The sequence below is a fragment of the Labrus bergylta genome, chromosome 5 (assembly GCF_963930695.1).
Source record: "Labrus bergylta chromosome 5, fLabBer1.1, whole genome shotgun sequence".
In the NCBI taxonomy this organism is placed as follows: domain Eukaryota; kingdom Metazoa; phylum Chordata; class Actinopteri; order Labriformes; family Labridae; genus Labrus; species Labrus bergylta.
Window position 1 is genome coordinate 30,197,532 of NC_089199.1, and position 16,771 is coordinate 30,214,302.

General features: G+C 40.6%; 1 protein-coding gene across 2 annotated transcripts; it reads right to left on the reverse strand.

The window, feature by feature from the left end:
- Positions 1-6: 6 nt before the first annotated feature.
- camk1ga (calcium/calmodulin-dependent protein kinase IGa) lies at positions 7-15,095 on the reverse strand. Of its 2 annotated transcripts, XM_065955391.1 has the most exons (14): positions 15,009-15,055; positions 11,737-11,809; positions 11,172-11,283; positions 6,351-6,476; positions 4,807-4,881; positions 4,485-4,623; positions 3,725-3,848; positions 3,377-3,452; positions 3,111-3,223; positions 2,210-2,288; positions 2,036-2,123; positions 1,681-1,931; positions 1,028-1,124; positions 7-923 (listed from the first exon to the last, which is right to left on the reverse strand). In XM_065955391.1, exons 2-13 carry the CDS (start codon positions 11,792-11,794, stop codon positions 1,061-1,063), a joined length of 1,305 nt encoding a protein of 434 aa, XP_065811463.1. In that variant the 5' UTR covers positions 11,795-11,809; positions 15,009-15,055; the 3' UTR covers positions 7-923; positions 1,028-1,060. The 2 variants fall into 2 exon arrangements, with proteins under 2 accessions (XP_065811463.1, XP_020504061.1); XM_020648405.3 differs by lacking the exon at positions 11,737-11,809 and having other exon boundaries at positions 15,009-15,095.
- Positions 15,096-16,771: the final 1,676 nt, after the last annotated feature.

Consider the following 16,771-nt stretch of genomic DNA (forward strand, 5'->3'; position numbering starts at 1 on the left):
CCACTGTGAATGTTGCACCAGATTATGTTTATTTGTCAGTAGTGCAGAGCGGCTGAATGTTACATTATTTATTTGTTTATGTTGTTTGTGCAGAATCCACAGTATTTAAATAAAAGTCCTGTCAAAACTTCCTGAATCCAGCGTCGTTGTTGCAGATGTTCACACAACACACCACGAAGCTGGAGATCTAGCTCATGTGACTTTTTGCAGAAAATATAACATAAAAAATACAAACATATCTGTCACTACATTTGTGAATTCAGAATCATACACAACATCAGCAGTGTTACAGCATCTTTACATCAGATTGTGGCACTTAATGAGTTCAGTTTGGGTAACAAAAGAGCAGCTTGTGTGCACGACGCATCACGACAAACGCAGCAGCAGACACACCCTGTCAATGCGTGTCGGTGTCTCCCACCGCACAGTAAAGTTTAATCTCATGAACAAGCAGAAAGAATTCCCATCTCCCAGATTGTGTCACAGTTTCAAGCAGTGAATAAACATAAAACATCTTAAAACAGAGCGTACATATGACAGTGTGCGGCCATGACAATCTCAAAACTTAATTAGCTTCCACACTGCATTCACAATGCCAGCTAAATCTATTTCAAATAAATACATGGAGCGTATATATATATATATATATATGGTGGTGCATTCATGTTCACAGTTATATACAATACATATTGTGAGGAAAAAAGGGTTTCATCTTTGCAACTTTTTTTAAGAAAGTGAATTCCTTCATGTGTCTGTTAAATGTGGCGTTCGCTGCATATAGACAGTCACAGCGTAGAGTCTGTATGCGTCTGTCCAAGGTGGGTTTTTGTGCAGCGGACAAGCACAAAAGACATGAAAAAGCTGATATTTCAACGCCTTCCTACAGTACCAAGATGGATGAGTGCCGGACAACGAGAGATTAACTGAAAAGACAAGAGAGAGAGAGAATGTTAAAAACAAAACAAAAAACTGTTTGTCATATTTATAGTCAAAATCTTAATTAAGACTGATGTAGAGATGACTTTACCTGTATGATGTTCATCTCAGGTTAGCCAGCCAATCACATGACAGAACACACTCCAGACTGGAGCGATGGGTCCTTCCTCTCAGCCACAGCAGCCAGACTGCAACACAGCACACAACGAGGATTCATTCAAATGACAGAACGATTAAATAAGAACATCATTTTATCTGGCTAAATGTTGTACCCATGTGAGCAAAAGTCGTTTTTTTTATCAATTATAATACTCTGTTGCTGTTCAAAGGCACACCTGTGGCAGGGGACATGCAGTATATTTATTTGTGGGATGCCCCAAGGCTCCATCCTTGGACCACGGCTCTTTCTCATAAGCATATATGAGCTTCCAAATGTAGCACATAAATTACCTTTTTGCAGGTCATATTAATCTCTCTATTTCACCAGGATATGTGTATACTTATGCTTAATGTAAGCAAAGATCTGGAGTACAGAATAAAGTATAAGGTTGAACTTGGGATGCTATTTGATCGCTAACTCTCAGGGAAGACTTAAACAAACACAGCAATAAGATCTCTTTCCAAAGACCACAATCCCCTTAACTTCATTGTACCTTATTCATCTAAATTACAACTATATTGTTTAAACTTTAACTGGTTTCAGTTAAACTGAAGATGCAAAAGCTTTTAGCAGCTGGTTCTCACCTAGAATCGTCACTCCCTAAATCGATATCTCTTGAGTCGTCATCTGCCAGATCAGGGTTACTACACGGTACTACAGGATTCCCGTTGGGGTCCAGGGCGTCGGCCTCGTCAAAGCAGGTTTCCAGCGCCTCGAGGTCGTCCTGGGAGGCTGACTGTACAATGATGTCGGGCGTGGAGCAAGGTGAGGGACAGGAATCACTCTGGGAGAGTTTCTTCATGTGACTGATTGCTGAGGCCGCATTGAACGCTTGCTGTGGGGACATTTGAAAAAAAAGGAGGATGATTGTACCAATGTCTTAAATGTGGAAAGAGACACCTTAACATTTAATCTGCTGTCACAATAAGCTGTTATTACCTTCCACTTTGATTTGGCAAAGTTTTTCTCCAGCTGTTGACAGACTGACTGATAAATGTCGATGTCCTTAGCTACGTTATCAGCAATCCTACAAATGAGTAAATAACAAAAGATTAATTTAGAAAAAAAAAAAAGACTGCATTCGTTTGTGTGTGTTGGTGTCTGGATACTAACCAGGGGTGTCTGAGGGCCTGTTCTGACAGGAAGCGTTTATTCGGGTTTTTCTCCATCATGTTCCTGATAAAGTCTTTGGCTGTTGAAACAAACAGAAACAACTGATTTAAATCCAGCAGCATAACCTCTACATTGGACACATTCACTCACAAGCAGAACTACTCTTAAGATGCAGTCACACTAATGAATAATAACTAATCAACTGGGTCCTGTGATGTAATGTCCTTTGCATTATTATTCAGGTCTTGAGAGTGATTATTCAATCCTAAATGTTCTCTTTGGGTGAGGAAGTCTTTAGCTCACTGCCTGCTACGCTAATTCCTCAGGCAGGCGAGATCTGTACTTTCCCCTTTTATCATCTTCTGTAACCATATCTGACCTAATCCAAGCAGGTCAAACCTCCATAGCTGCTCTGAAGAGGTGAGGTGATGTAATGAGGTGTTCTAGTCGGAATAAGGTTAAGCCAAATCCTGTTCTATACTTAGCGGACACTGAGGTTTGCTGAAGTAATGAGTCTTCTTTGGTCACATTTCATGACAGCAGCCTGTTGCACAACTTCACGAGTTCTCGTTTAGGTGTGATTACGAAATCCAAACTAAAACCCTGCATCAGGGTACGCACTGTAACCTACGACATGGCATTATGTTGGATGATTGTCACCGTTAAAGGAGCAATATGTAACTGAGACACCTAGCGTTTGAAATGGGTACTGCAGTCCAAATTCAAAACGTTGGCAAATGCTGTCTCTCCTCGCGCCCTCCTCAAATAAAATCCTAACAACACTCACTACAAGTCTGGTTCTAGTCCAGGACCAGGACGCAGACAAATAGCAAAGAGTGGATGTCTTAAAGTGACTGAAACTCCATTTGATAAAGCGCAAACATCTCAGATGTTGTCGTACCTGACTCAGAGATGTCGTCCCAGAAGGGTGAATGAAAGGCGTACTCGGCTCTCATGATCTTTGAAAACAGACGAGTCTCGTTGTCTTCAAAGAATGGAGGGTAGCCACAAAGCCTGCAACGCAGAAACAGCAAAAGAGAACTCAGCAACAAAGATCCCGACACATATCGTAAATCTCTCCCATTGAGCCTTTAAATCAAGTTTGGCTTAAATTTGACGTAGAAGCTCCGATTGCTACCTAGCGTTTACAATGGAAATAGTACTCACAAGATGTATGTGATCACTCCAATTGACCAGCAGTCGACTGCTTTGCTGTAGGGTTTCTGGGCCAAAACCTCAGGGGCTGCAGAACGATGCACAATGCGGAACATTAAACAATTAACAAAACAACAAGCCACTCTCCCAAAACACATCAACATGCATGGCCTCTATTTTGGTGCAGAGGAATCTATTAGAATCGGAGTACAAAGGTCATGGTAACCATATCAAACTACCTTTCTGTGATTAGATCCTGAATTACATGTTTTAGAATCATTAATTTTAATATCAGGTATAAAAAGCAGGAGATCAATGAAATAAATAACATAGTATGTTTGTGTATCCCAGTTTGCTCACCGACATATCCGGGTGTGCCGCAGGCTGTCGACATCACGCCGTGCTCCAACGTTTTAGACAGCCCAAAGTCACTGACCATGATCTTTGCATTCTCGTCCGTGTTGTAGTACAGCAGGTTCTCAGGCTGCACAGACAGAGAGAGAGAGAAAGAGAGGGAGAGAGAGAGAGAGAGAAAGAGAGGGAGAGAGAGAGAGAGTGGACAATATCCATGAGTAATTTAGTCAATAACAGTGTTAGGGTTAAATTTTAAACTCAGATATGACACACTAGTAAAAGATTGAACGAAATCCGTTCCTGTTTTAATACCACAGCTACAAAAATAGAAATCCAAGGCACCCAATGTTGGTTAACAAACAATGTAACAAATATCCCAAGCTCACAAGCAAACTCCTTCACATGGTCTAAACTGCACAAACACGAGAGACGTTTAATTACTGAAACTTTGCAGATGAATTTGTGCACTTAAGGCATTGTCGCCCTGGCTTTAAATCCGACCTGTGGCCCCTTTCCTGCATGTAAAATTTGCCAGAGCATGCATATGAGAGGCATTAGTTTCAATCTGGATGAAGGTTTTGTGTGGTGTTTAAAGCTCCTTCTCTTTTTCTACCAGACTTTCTAAAGTATGTCCGCATGTGACCAAAAAAAAGATTGGGGCGTCCAGTCTGAACAAAAACTAACATGTTCCCTGGATGACTTTCTTTCTGCACCTTGTCTTAGCAAGACTCTTTTCTCTCCACGTGTGTGAGTGTCTCTGTGTCACCTTTAGGTCTCTGTGCACGATGCTGTTCTCGTGCAGGTAGCTGACGGCCTCCAGCACCTGTCTGATCACCGTGCTGGCGTCCTTCTCAGTGTAAACCCCCTTGTCTAAAATGCGATCAAACAGCTCCCCTCCTGAAACCCTGCAAACACACAAAATACACAAAAATAATCAGTGCCCTCCAACAACACTTTTAAACGGATACTTTTCAATTTAGTGTGGATCTCAAATTGTGTGCTGAATTTTGCAAAAATGAGTGCAGATAATGCCGAGAACATATTAAATTGTACGCTATAAACCTTTTGATGATAAAGAGCACACTTACAGTTGCATGACCAGGTAATAGTGCGTCCGGCTCTCGTAGAAATCCTCCAGCCCAACCACGTTCTCGTGTTTTATCCTGAAACAGGAATAAAGAGGTTTTTAGGAATCAGAGAGAAAATCTCACAGCACGTTTCACAGCGTTGGTACATGTCATGTTTTCATACATGGATAACAAACAATAATCCCAAACTTTAAACTTCTACAGTTGTTGCGAGCATTAAACCAAACATAGGAAGTCTGCCACTCTCCCATAAAAAGGGACAAAGCAACCAACAAACATACCAAACCATGTTGTTTACTCTTTAAGCACTTATCCAACCAGATTCTGCCACGACCCTAATCGACCGTTCATCCCGCTGCTGTCATATTATAAGTATCTGTTCTCCTCTCTTTCGCTGTCAGATTCAGTTTGATCACAGCGACCCTCCTACACCCCAGTCACTGATCCATGTCATCTCAACAGAGTCCAGGACCAGCTCCTCAGAGATCCTCTCCTGATCACATCCTTCCTACTTCCATCACCAACACGGGGGGTGTCCTATCCTGCTGTCGGCCTCACTACCACACTCGGATACATGAAAACATCATCACCAAAAACATCCATCATTTTTTCTCGTCAATTAAATAAAAAGGTTCATGTTCAGGGTTCAGAGTTCAGGTTCAGGTTCAGGTCCAGGTGACCTTATTTGTACCCGTAGGTAGATTTGTTTGCAGCCATCATGACAGACAGAAAACAAAACGGATGAAACAAGGGACGACACATTAGAGAAAAGGAAAACTATTTAAAACCGACTAAAGCTTGATTTTAAAAAACTTAATTACAAAAAATGATAAAAGTGCTCGAGGTTCCACCAATCAGGGCAGAGAGGAGAGAGAAGTCTCAACCAATAAGATCAATAAAAAAAACACAAATAATTGAATCCTCTCTTCAGTCAGGATAAAAATAAGTTTAGGACATAAATAAAAGTGGATACGGTTTATTCAGCTCAGTGAGAGCAGCAGGAACAAAGCTATTCTTGTACCTCTTTGTTCTGCACCTCGGGACACTCATGATTAAGTCTCTCCTAATTTAATATATTTAGCTTAACAGGAGATGTGACAGAGACCAAGAATAGACTCAGAATAGACCCGTCTATTTTCCAAACGTGTGCTCTCGAGGCTGAAGAGGCAGCAGCAGTTTCAGGACCACAAATGAGGAGACGTCTGTAGCAGCTCTTTCTTCCTCATTCTCTCGGCTTACAAAGGATCAGATGTGAGAGTTTTAACATGTTTATGTCCAACTCCAGCACTCTTCTTTTTTGTGCATGTGAATGCATTTAAAAATCAGGGGAAAGTTCATCAACAGGAAAAACTCAGATTAGAAAATTGTATTGATCCTTAGCGGGGTTTAAATCCGACCTCGGCCCTTTGCTGCATGTCACCCAACTCCTGTCGCTCCTCCCACATTTCCTTTCTCTCAGCTGTCCTATCCAGTCCTGGGTGTGTGTGTGTGTGTGTGTGTGTGTGTGTGTGTGTGTGTGTGTGTGTGTGTGTGTGTTTAATTACCTTCTCAGGACATTGATTTCGTTTTCCAGATTGCTATGGGTAAGGTGTTTCTTCTTCAGACATTTCAGGGCGTACAGTTCGCCGGTCTTTCTTTCTCTCACCATGAACACATCTGAAAATGTTCCCCTGCAAACACAAAACAACAACAACAACAAAGTTAGACAAGTGGAATCAGTCGGGTTGCTGGCTTAGCTCTGCACCATTATTGGTCGATATCGAAACCCTCCATGAGATACTTTAATTAGATTCATGAACAGATTGGCGTTTATATTCTTATCTCCAAGTCTACCTCAGGTCTGCTTCCTTCAGACCTCCTGACCTCCATCAGTCAGACGAGTACAGAGACTTATGACCTTTGACCCCAGGACCATTTCTCACTGCTCTTTCAAAGTCAGAACTGACCCGGGTGAAAAAGTTGTTTAAGTTTTCTGTTCCCTTTACTCTGAACGAATCACAAACAGAGCTCAGATTTAACGAGCTGCTCTGATTGGAAGATTTTAAGAGGATGTTAAATGACTTGGAGGAGGACAAATCTGGATGCAGATGTTCTGCTTGATGTGTTTGAATTTGACATTTACTGTTTAAATTTGTTATTTTGCGCATTTTAAAGTTGAATAATTATGTTTGGATGTGTGGCTGCTCGTTTGTCTGAAACTCTTTCCTGATTTTTGCCTCCAAAATTACAGAGACCATCAAGACTCTAACCTTTTAAATGAAAAGCCCAACCTGGTGTAATATCTGACTTGACTTATTTTCTCACCTGACTGCTGGTTTATGTTTAAATAATTCTGCTGCAGGTCCACCTGTTGTTGTTGTTTTTAAAGATAAATCAGGAATATCATTCATACTTGTTAATGCAGGCTATATTTGATAGACGACACCCTTTTATGTAAACGTATATAAATAAAACTAGAACAACCGAGTGTTTTATCAATCTGATGTTGATGCCAACCTCCAGGTATAGACTCTAAGACTCGCAGGCTTTCTTCACATTAACACCGTGTGACCTCGACAGATCAGAGACGTCTTGGCTCTGATTCAACACGGTATGTCATTCTTTAGGCTCTCACTGAGAACTCCTACTTAGTGTCGTCGTTGCTATCTTATTTTGTCATGAAAAAAGCATCTTGAATCGAGATCCTACGGTGGCTGGGAAGTGCAACCCAAAAAATACAAGAAGAGTGTGACATACTTTAGCAAAGCTTGAGACATTTTGGTTTTTAGAACAAAATTATGAAACACTTCTTACCACGGACAAAACAAATCTGTATTTTAGATTTACAAGATGTGAAACCCTTTCACAAGAGGTGACCCAAGTTTACAACCGGCAGAACACTTCTACCAAATCCCCAAACTAATTTACAAACCACAGAATCTTGGCTGAAAGTGAATGTACCAAATGTGGAAGTGACCCGACTGAGTGAGCCGTCAATTAGTTTGATTTGCCGTTATTTTATGGTGACTGAATGATGTTTTTGTCCGTTTTTTTGGAACCCACCGGAGACAGTTAACACACGGTCTTTCCGTCAAAACGAATGAATCGACCGCTCACTCAATCACTTACGAGTCACTTCCTGCATTTGGTAAATATTCCCTTTCCAGCGAGATTCTGAGGTTTGCAAATTCATTTTGGGGATTGGTAAAAGTGTTCTGCCGATTTGTAAATTTATCTCTGTGGTTTTTTGCATCTTGTAAAAAAAATCAAAATCAAAAATGTAATGTTTTGTCCGTGGTAAAAGTGTTTTGTTTTTGTTATTTTGTTTATAAAATGTAAAAATATTTATCCAAATGTAAATGTGTCTCAAGCTTTGCAAAAAGCGTTTCAAAGTTTTTGTAATTTTGGTTTTCCACCGTAAAGGTTGGACGAACAAATACAGTTTCTTAACAAAAAAATAAACTCTACTTTGCATTTTGTGTGTGGTTAAAACTTATTATTCACAACTTATTTCTAATTTAAAAGCAGGAAAATAAACATTTTCTGATTTAAAAGTCTTTATGGATCATATGTGGGGGATTTTTAAAACACTTTGCATCTGAACAAAAAGAAAGCGAGGCATCCTGTGACAGACATGAGCTCATGCCCACATGCTACTAACACTGAAAACAGCTCTCCATTATTTATGGATTTACAGTACAGCAACAGATGTGTCGACTCAATCACGTTTGTACACCTCATGTGTACAAACATACACCTGTACCTGCTTATATCCCCCCTCCTTTACATCCATTACACCCACACACCAATATAGACAGTCAGACTCTTAATCTTTTAATGAAGTGGTGCTAGGATGTTCCTGCACTCACTGCAGTCTGACGTCAGTTCCCTAAAACCTCCTCAGGCAGCACACACACGCACACACACACACACACACACACACTCATTCACAGCCAGTCAAAGGTGGAGCCCTTTAAGCAGCTTCCAGGCTGCTGGACGGCCCTGTGGAAGCGACACCTTCAGGTAACACCTTGAGCAGGTCGTCGACTGATCAAGGATATAAAGCCGAGCTGGTGTGAATACATTTCTTTGACTTCTGCTGATCAACTTAATTCGGGGAGCCAAACATTTGCAGATTTGACACACCGGATAAATCACACACAAGCTTGATTATAGACTGTCACAGATTTCTGTTAATTCATTTAAAATACATATAGTAGCATGGACATTTTTTACAATATTTGACTGTCTTCAAACCGCCTAAAGATGTCATGATGTCCCTCATTAGCGGGCTCAGCTGTGACTGGATTACACGGACAGTGTGAGAGGCTCCATTGACAAAACAACGTGTCAGTGAGAACATGAAAGGATTATCCTCACCATGTAGATCGACAGCTTCCATCTAAATTCAGTCACAGCCCTCTGAACTGTAGAAGAATAAATCAATGTCTATAAAGCACACAGGCTTCTTTGTGTTGCCTTTCTGACTAAACCATTCAAGTCATTGCTCAGCACACTTTCTGTCTGAATTCTGCTCCTCATGGTGATTCTAGAGTTTGGTGGGGCCCTATAGGCAAAAAAACATTTGGGGGGCCCTCAACCCAGCAGCGTTCATCACCTTTATGTCTGCCCGTGTCCCAACGCTTACTCTTCCTCTTTTTTCCTGTTTCTTTTTTCTCTCCTAAATTCCTCTTCATTTTTCTTTGTTTACTTTCATTGACAAACTTTGGTTTTCACTGCAACAATGCACGCAACGCTTAGCAGGGCAATGAAAGTGAGTGCTGTCAGATGGGGCCCATTAGGGAGGATTCCTACTGTAGACGCAAAATTTGAACATTTTTGGTCACCGCTTTGGTTTAAGTTTGTGAGCCCTCATGGGCCCCCTACTGGTCTGGCACCCCCAAGCAGTTGCCTGTTGACAAAAAGTGCCTCAAGAAGCAGACCGTTCAAACAGTCTGGTTCTGCGTACCACTAAAGGATTCAGTGGTGGTACAGAATCCTGGAAAGAGGGGAGAGCAGCTGCCTGCCAAAACGAACATCCAAAACCAGTCACAGTCGCACTTTCAACCAGGAAACCCATTTGCTAACGTTAAGTCATCTTAAGCAACTCTCTGTCTCCTTATTACTGCTAGTTAACGTGACTGGAGCTCCTACCAGTGCCGCTGCAGCGGACTGATTTTCAGTGATGTGGGGTTTCTTGCTAAATCTCCCAAAAGTGAAATGTGAAGCAGAATAAGATGCGATCGTTCATGATGTTCTGTTTTATTTCCAACATCACAGACAGCAGCTCAGACCAGCTGTGTGTGAGGTGACCATCAGGGATGCTGTCATACTGTTGGAGTGAACCATGATCACCCACCAATATCTGCTAAGATGATACATAACTTAATAAAATGATGACTGTACTGAATTCCCACTAGGGGGCAGTAATAGCCAGGTTAATGAGGGAGAATAGATGGACACTACATAGGACGACTTTACAGTTCAATGTTTTGAGATATGTTGCTATTCCATGAGGGACTCAGGGACGCTAAATCAAATAAGATCCCAGACTAGTGCGAGCAAAATCTCAGCTGTGACTTCCAACCTGTTTATCAAATATCAGTTTGGAGTAGCATGGTTCAACAAGTACACAATTGACACGCACGCCATGACATAACAGTCTAAGACGTTACCTCATAACAGTCTTAAAAATGGGTTTCTCTCTCAAGCCAAGTTTCCACCAAGCGGTCTGGTTTGGTTCAGTTTGGGACAGTAAACCCTGATCTTGCTTGCGTTTCCACAGCCAACATAACCTCACTTGGTGAGTGACGATTCTTTCAACCAATCACCAGACTGCAGTGTCTCCACTCTTAAGGGTCAGATCTGTACTCTTGGCTCCCCAACAGAAGGGAAGCAGAAATGTAGGGCGGTGCAGATCATTTTTTGGGGTAGCATTTCCAACGTTTGACGGTAGAAATGGCAATAAATGTCTACTGTACCAAAACATACTGAACTGGACGGCTTGGTGGAAACGGGGCTCATGGCTAAGCTTTTGCCTTTCTCAGGAAGAGACGCTGGAAGGAGAGAACCGATACTTCTGTTAGAACTATCAGAGTAAACAAAACGTCACCCGGAGGATCAGACTGCAACAGATGACCTAATCCGGACCGCTTGGTGGAGAAATCAAATCTCAACTTTCCAAAAGAAAATTCTTCCCTTAATTTGTTCAATAGACATGGAACATGTTTGTCTTAGATTCCATTTACATACTGATGTTCTCTATCAGCACCACTGTTTTGCAATTATCAATGGGGAAGTTCTTCTCTTCTTTAAGTACACACACAGAAATACAAAAGTCCCTCTCTCTCCTCTGTCTGAACTGAATTGTCATCATCAGTACTTACGATCCCATCTTCCCCAGGAATTCAAATACATCCTTGATGTTATTTGTGCTTTTCTTCCAGCTGCACTTGATCTCTTTCCGCCCCATCTCGGCTCTGACGTTGCCGTAGACTCCTGAGGAAAACATGAAAAATGTTTAACATTCCTTAAAGGGGACCTATTATGAAGAATCCTCTTCTACAGTGTTTTTGAACATATATTTGTGTAACCTGAGTGTCTACTGATCCACAAAATGTGAAATAAACCCATCCAGTCCTTTGTTTGTGGTCTGCATAAGTCTTACAACACAGAGAAAAATGCTCCGTTTCAAACGTGCTCTCCTTGTGATGTCACAGTGGGATTCTGGTAAAAAAAAAAAAAAATCCCCTCCCCTCCCCTGATATCTCCACCCATGGACTCCACCCCCAGCCTAGAACAAAACTTTTGCACAGGTCTGCCATTTTTATTCTCTCTACAGAGGAGTGATGTCTACCGGGAAAACTCAGGGGGAGGGGTCATTGCATTTAAAGAGACACACACACCAAAATGGAGCGTTCTGAGAGAGCTGGTTTATACAGGGTCACAAACCTCCTCTGGTGCTTGATTCATGTTGTATTTTGACCAAAGCACAGCACAGATGTTTCATTTTGACCACAGGAGACTGTTTGAAAAGGTGGAAAAGGGGGATAATATGTCATCTTTAAGGGTTCAATAAAAAGAAGGATTTGTCTTACATGAGTGGGAAGTCACCAGTGTTGCTTAAAGTAACGGTAAACAATCTTAATGTGGTGCTAACGGGGCTCTTGTTGTAGGATTTTGGTGCAGCCATTACATGTGATAACTACTTAGGCATGTTTGAACAGTGATTTGGGGAGTGTTCAAAGAGTCTAAATATTTAAAACTTCATTAAATCAAATGAAGGACAGAGAGAATAAATATCTGATGCACTTTACAGAAAGAATCCAGATGTTAACCAGCAGTGGAATAAGTCATTAAACATTGCTTTTTGACATTTCCTTCAACTTTGAATATTGATTTTTTTTAAAAAAGACTTATCCATATTTTGATAACTCAGTAATCCTTTCACTCGTTGTTTTCCTCACTGTTCCAGCGTCTTCAAAGTGAGCTTTTCCTCTTTTATGAGAGTTTTTATGAATTTATTTTGTGGTTTAGAACTGTTGCTTGGACAAGACGCAACCTCATCTCTTTGAGCGCTTTGATTCCCCCGCCCTCCATTTCTTAGATTAAAGATGAACATAAGTATGAGAGTGAAACTAATCAGCACAATAATAGATAAATAAACATTAGTTGTAGCTCCATCGGCCTCCTGCTGCATCATTTCTGTGGTAGTCTATCATCTCGGAGTACATCTTCATGTGTTATGTTGTTTGTTAGATTTGGTCAAATCCTGTCCGCTGATGATCTCAGCCTCTGACTCACATCTTAAGCTGATTATCGAGCTGCTCTCATTGGATGATTTTAAGAGGATGTGGAGGCGGGCACATCTGTCTGTATGTTCTCCCTGATGTGTTTGTGTTGGATCTTCACAAAAATGTGCTTTTTAGATTTGTTATTTGTGTCTAACAATCAGTATGTGTGACTGCTCGTTGTTTGTGTGATACTCTGTAAATCGTGCTGCTTCCTGTCTCGGAGAAGAGGCTCTTAAAAAATAGATGTCTTAATCTCAACAAGTTTCTTTCCTGGTTAAATAAAGGTTAAATAGGGGCGCCGGTAGCGTAGTGGTTAGTGCATGTGTCAGGCGGCCCGGGTTTGAATCTGACCTGTGACCTCTTTCCTGCACATCATTCCCCACTCTCTCTCTCTCTCCCTGAGTTCCAGCTCTATCCCTGTCCTATCTCTACATCGAAGGCACAACATGCCCCAAAATAAATCTAAAAAATAAAATTGAATAAAATTAAATAAAATCTGGCTTGTGTGGTTCTCAGGTTTCAGGGTACCCAGGTCTCTTCACCTGCAGAGCTGCTTTTAACTATTTTTCAGCTCACTGTGCTCGTGTCATCTGCAATACTTAGGGCTGTAGATTGCATTCTTTATTTCTCTGTAGGCATATTTGACAACCTTTGTTCCATCAAAATAAAGGAATTTACAAAAGAAACATCCCCATCATGATAATATTTTTGCAGGTGAAGCTTCAGTGTTTCGATGTGTTTGCTGGAAAATGTGGTGTTGGGTGGAATAATACATGTAAACATAGTCATTGTCTGTAGCGCCTGCCCTGATCTTGTCCTATCTTTTCTATAAGTGTTTGATCCATATTTAAGCCATCACTGTAATGAATGTGAATGTCTATATTATCTATCTCTCTACAGATTGAACACAGATCTAAGAAAGATATCGGCCGATATATCGGTATCAGAATGTTTTCTCCCAGCGATCGGTATTAGTACCAAAAATCCCATATCGGTCGATCCCTAGTTTTCAAAAGTGCAAAAGGCTTCAGAAAAGTTGTTTGGAAATTATTGCAGGAGAGAAATCCTTTCTTTGGGAACAAGAGGTTATGTTAATGTAACTTTAAGGATAAAGAGATGAGGAAAACTTCTCAGAAATTCATGTTTTTTTGATGTAATAAAGTGGACTGATCAGATTTATCTCCTTCAATAAGTTCTGCTCTGATGGTCTCAGTTTTCAGCCACAGCCTGAACCCCAGGGATCACAGAGGGTTTGTTATCTGAACCTAACTTTCCTCTGGATACCACAACCCTGAAAGATGCCCCCCCACCTTTCTCTTAATGTTCTGGTTACATAAACAGTAGCATGAGGTCAGCCCTCGCTCGGCAGGCTAAAGCCCGTTTGTACCTATCAGTTACACAAGACTCAGAAAAGCAGCGGATTAGTGAGTTAAATACCCGTGTTAGTTAATCTCCCAGCCCTCCCTCCCTCCTTCTCATCTCCCCTATTCCTTCCTTGTGTCTGTTGTGGGAACAGATTAGCAGGCGAATCCTTAACAGGACAAAAAAACTGGGTCGTTTTCTAATCTTGGCCTTGACGGGCCGATGAACTCTGGCCGTGTCCAGAAATATGTTAAAGACCACAGCAGGGTTAGCTGAGTCTGAAAGTGATTTGAAATATTATGACATTCATGAGAGACTCAGGAAATCATTTGCAAACATATCTGATTTAGTTTTTAATTAAGTCTATGTTTGTCAAGATAATCAGGACACATTCTCACTTTCATAACAGGAGGTCAACCCATTAACAGGTATTCATTCAGATTTAATTGAACATCTTTTTAACCCCTACACACAGTCACAGTCAACAGAAAACAGATATTCAACTTGTACAGCCCCTTAACTGAAAAAGGCTTCCTGTACTGTCTCCATTTTAATTTAAGTGTTGCATTTATTTGTGTTCAGTGGTAATAATTGATTTGCTTTTAAAACCATTAAAGCTACCTTCAAACAAAAGGAAATAAATCTAAAATCAAGCACCTGAAAGTCATCCAGAATCAAAGAGCTTAAACATATAAACTGATTATGATGGGGTTTTTTTTTTAGCTGTCTTTGTCCCTTAATGATCCCAACAATATCAGAAACAGCCAAATCTGCTGCAGTGGTAAATGCATAAAACTGAGGATATCACAACATGAGACTTTAAATTAGTCGTCCTATTACAAAATCTATCCGTATGTGAAAAGGATATAACCTTAATCTGCGGAGAGGAAAGTGCATGCATTTGCAGCAGAGAGAGAGAACGAGCTATTTTTAAACTTCTTAAATTCACAAAGAGAGACAATCAATCTGAACAAAGACAAACGTATTCATGCAGCTTGAACATGCCAACAGTAACATGTCTAAAACTAAAGAGAAAAACGTGAATAAAGGTGGTTTTCTTTTCTTTACCTGAGGAGCGGTGAAGAGATGCTTGAGTTGAGGTATCCTTGCAAGTACCTGGCAGCTTCAAGGGAGCTGCAGCCGTTCACGGGCAGCTGTGGGCGGAGCCTAGTCCACTCATTAGCCTCAGCAGCTTCTATAATACTGTACATCCATGCTCAGCAGTCATTCAACGTGTTGCATTCAAGGACACTTAAACTGCTGCATGTCACGAACAGCAGATTTAAACAAAACAAAACTCTTCTCTGTTTTAGATTTCTAGGGATGTCTCTAAATTGTTTTTTCCTTATTTCAGTGTAATAATTCGTATTTCAGAGAGAGTCTTTCTCATTTCACCTAGACATATGTGCAAAATTGTTTTCTTTCTACAAGAATAAAGTGACCATCTTCTTGTCAAGTCAAGCCAATTGTATTAACATGGCACATTTACAACAACCAAGGCTGACCAAAAGTGCTTTACAGAGTAAAAAGGGTCCAAAAATACATCATAAGTTTATGTGAAAATAATAACATGTATTGGAGATAAAAATCAATGAATGAATATAAAGTAGCCTAGTTCTAAAATATGTTGGGATAAAACTTTCTCATCGCGAAGGGAAAGCTAAAAAGCAGAGATAAGTTTTCAACATGGATTTTAAACACTCAGGGGTCGAGGCAGATCTCATGTGAAGTAAACTGTTCCATGGTTTTGGTGAAAAAAGCTGCTCTTATTTTGAAAATCTCCTTGTGCACATGAAGCATATCAAGCTGCATCAAATGATATGCAGTGGTGATTCTAGAGTCTTTTGGGGCCATAGGCAAAATTCACTTGGGGCATTCATTGCCATTATGTTAAAAAATAATCTGACACCAACGGCAACTTTAAGTGACCAGCTGAAGTTTTTGCAGGAATATTGGAACGCTTGAGTATTGTCAGATGGGGCCCCCTGAGGGAGGTTTCCTACTGTCATTGTAAAATTTGCACATTCTGAGCCACTGCTATCGTCTAGAGTTTTGCAGTCCTCGGATGGCCCCCTACTGGTCAGGGGCCCCAAGCAGCTGCCTGCCTTGCCTGTTAACAAGCAGCGCCTCTGATTATATAAGCGGTGCGTTGCATGTTTTTGGCAACAGATTTGAAATACTCTGGAATTTTCAGTCAAATTTGAAGATGTTGACTCGAACTGAGCTGCAGTTAGAATGTTTTTGATTGGTGCTTCTTGTGTTGCATTCTGTGATAACTTAGAACACCTGCAATTAACCGAATCAGTGTCTTGTTTCATTTTATAAGAAACTTTTCTTTAAGCTCAGAGAGTCAAAAAATGACTTTTAAAAGACTTTAAGTTTGAAACCCTCTTAGGCCTTTGGGATCATCAGCTCAGCCATTTTTGGCAGTATTAAAAATAATCTTCAAACTCAATTTAATCAAATGGAGAGAATGAAATATGTGATGTGCTCTCCATAAAGAAATCCAGATGAAAATCCAGCTGTAATTAAAGCCATAACAAGAGAAAGGGGAATTTATTAAGATCTTGGTTGATCTAAATTTGACAGTCTGCTTTTTTAAAAAAAATTACATTACAAGTCTTGAAATAAAAAAAAAAAACCTCAGCAACAATATTTTCACTGTGTTAGATTTTCACTGCACGAGATCACACATGCTTAATGCCGGTGTAATTAGTTCACACACATGCAGTGCACCCGTCTGCCATACTATTTACAACATCTCAACATATGGCAAATAGCTCTCCAGGTAAGCCTCTTTCAATGATGCACAATAAGGACTGTATATGTGC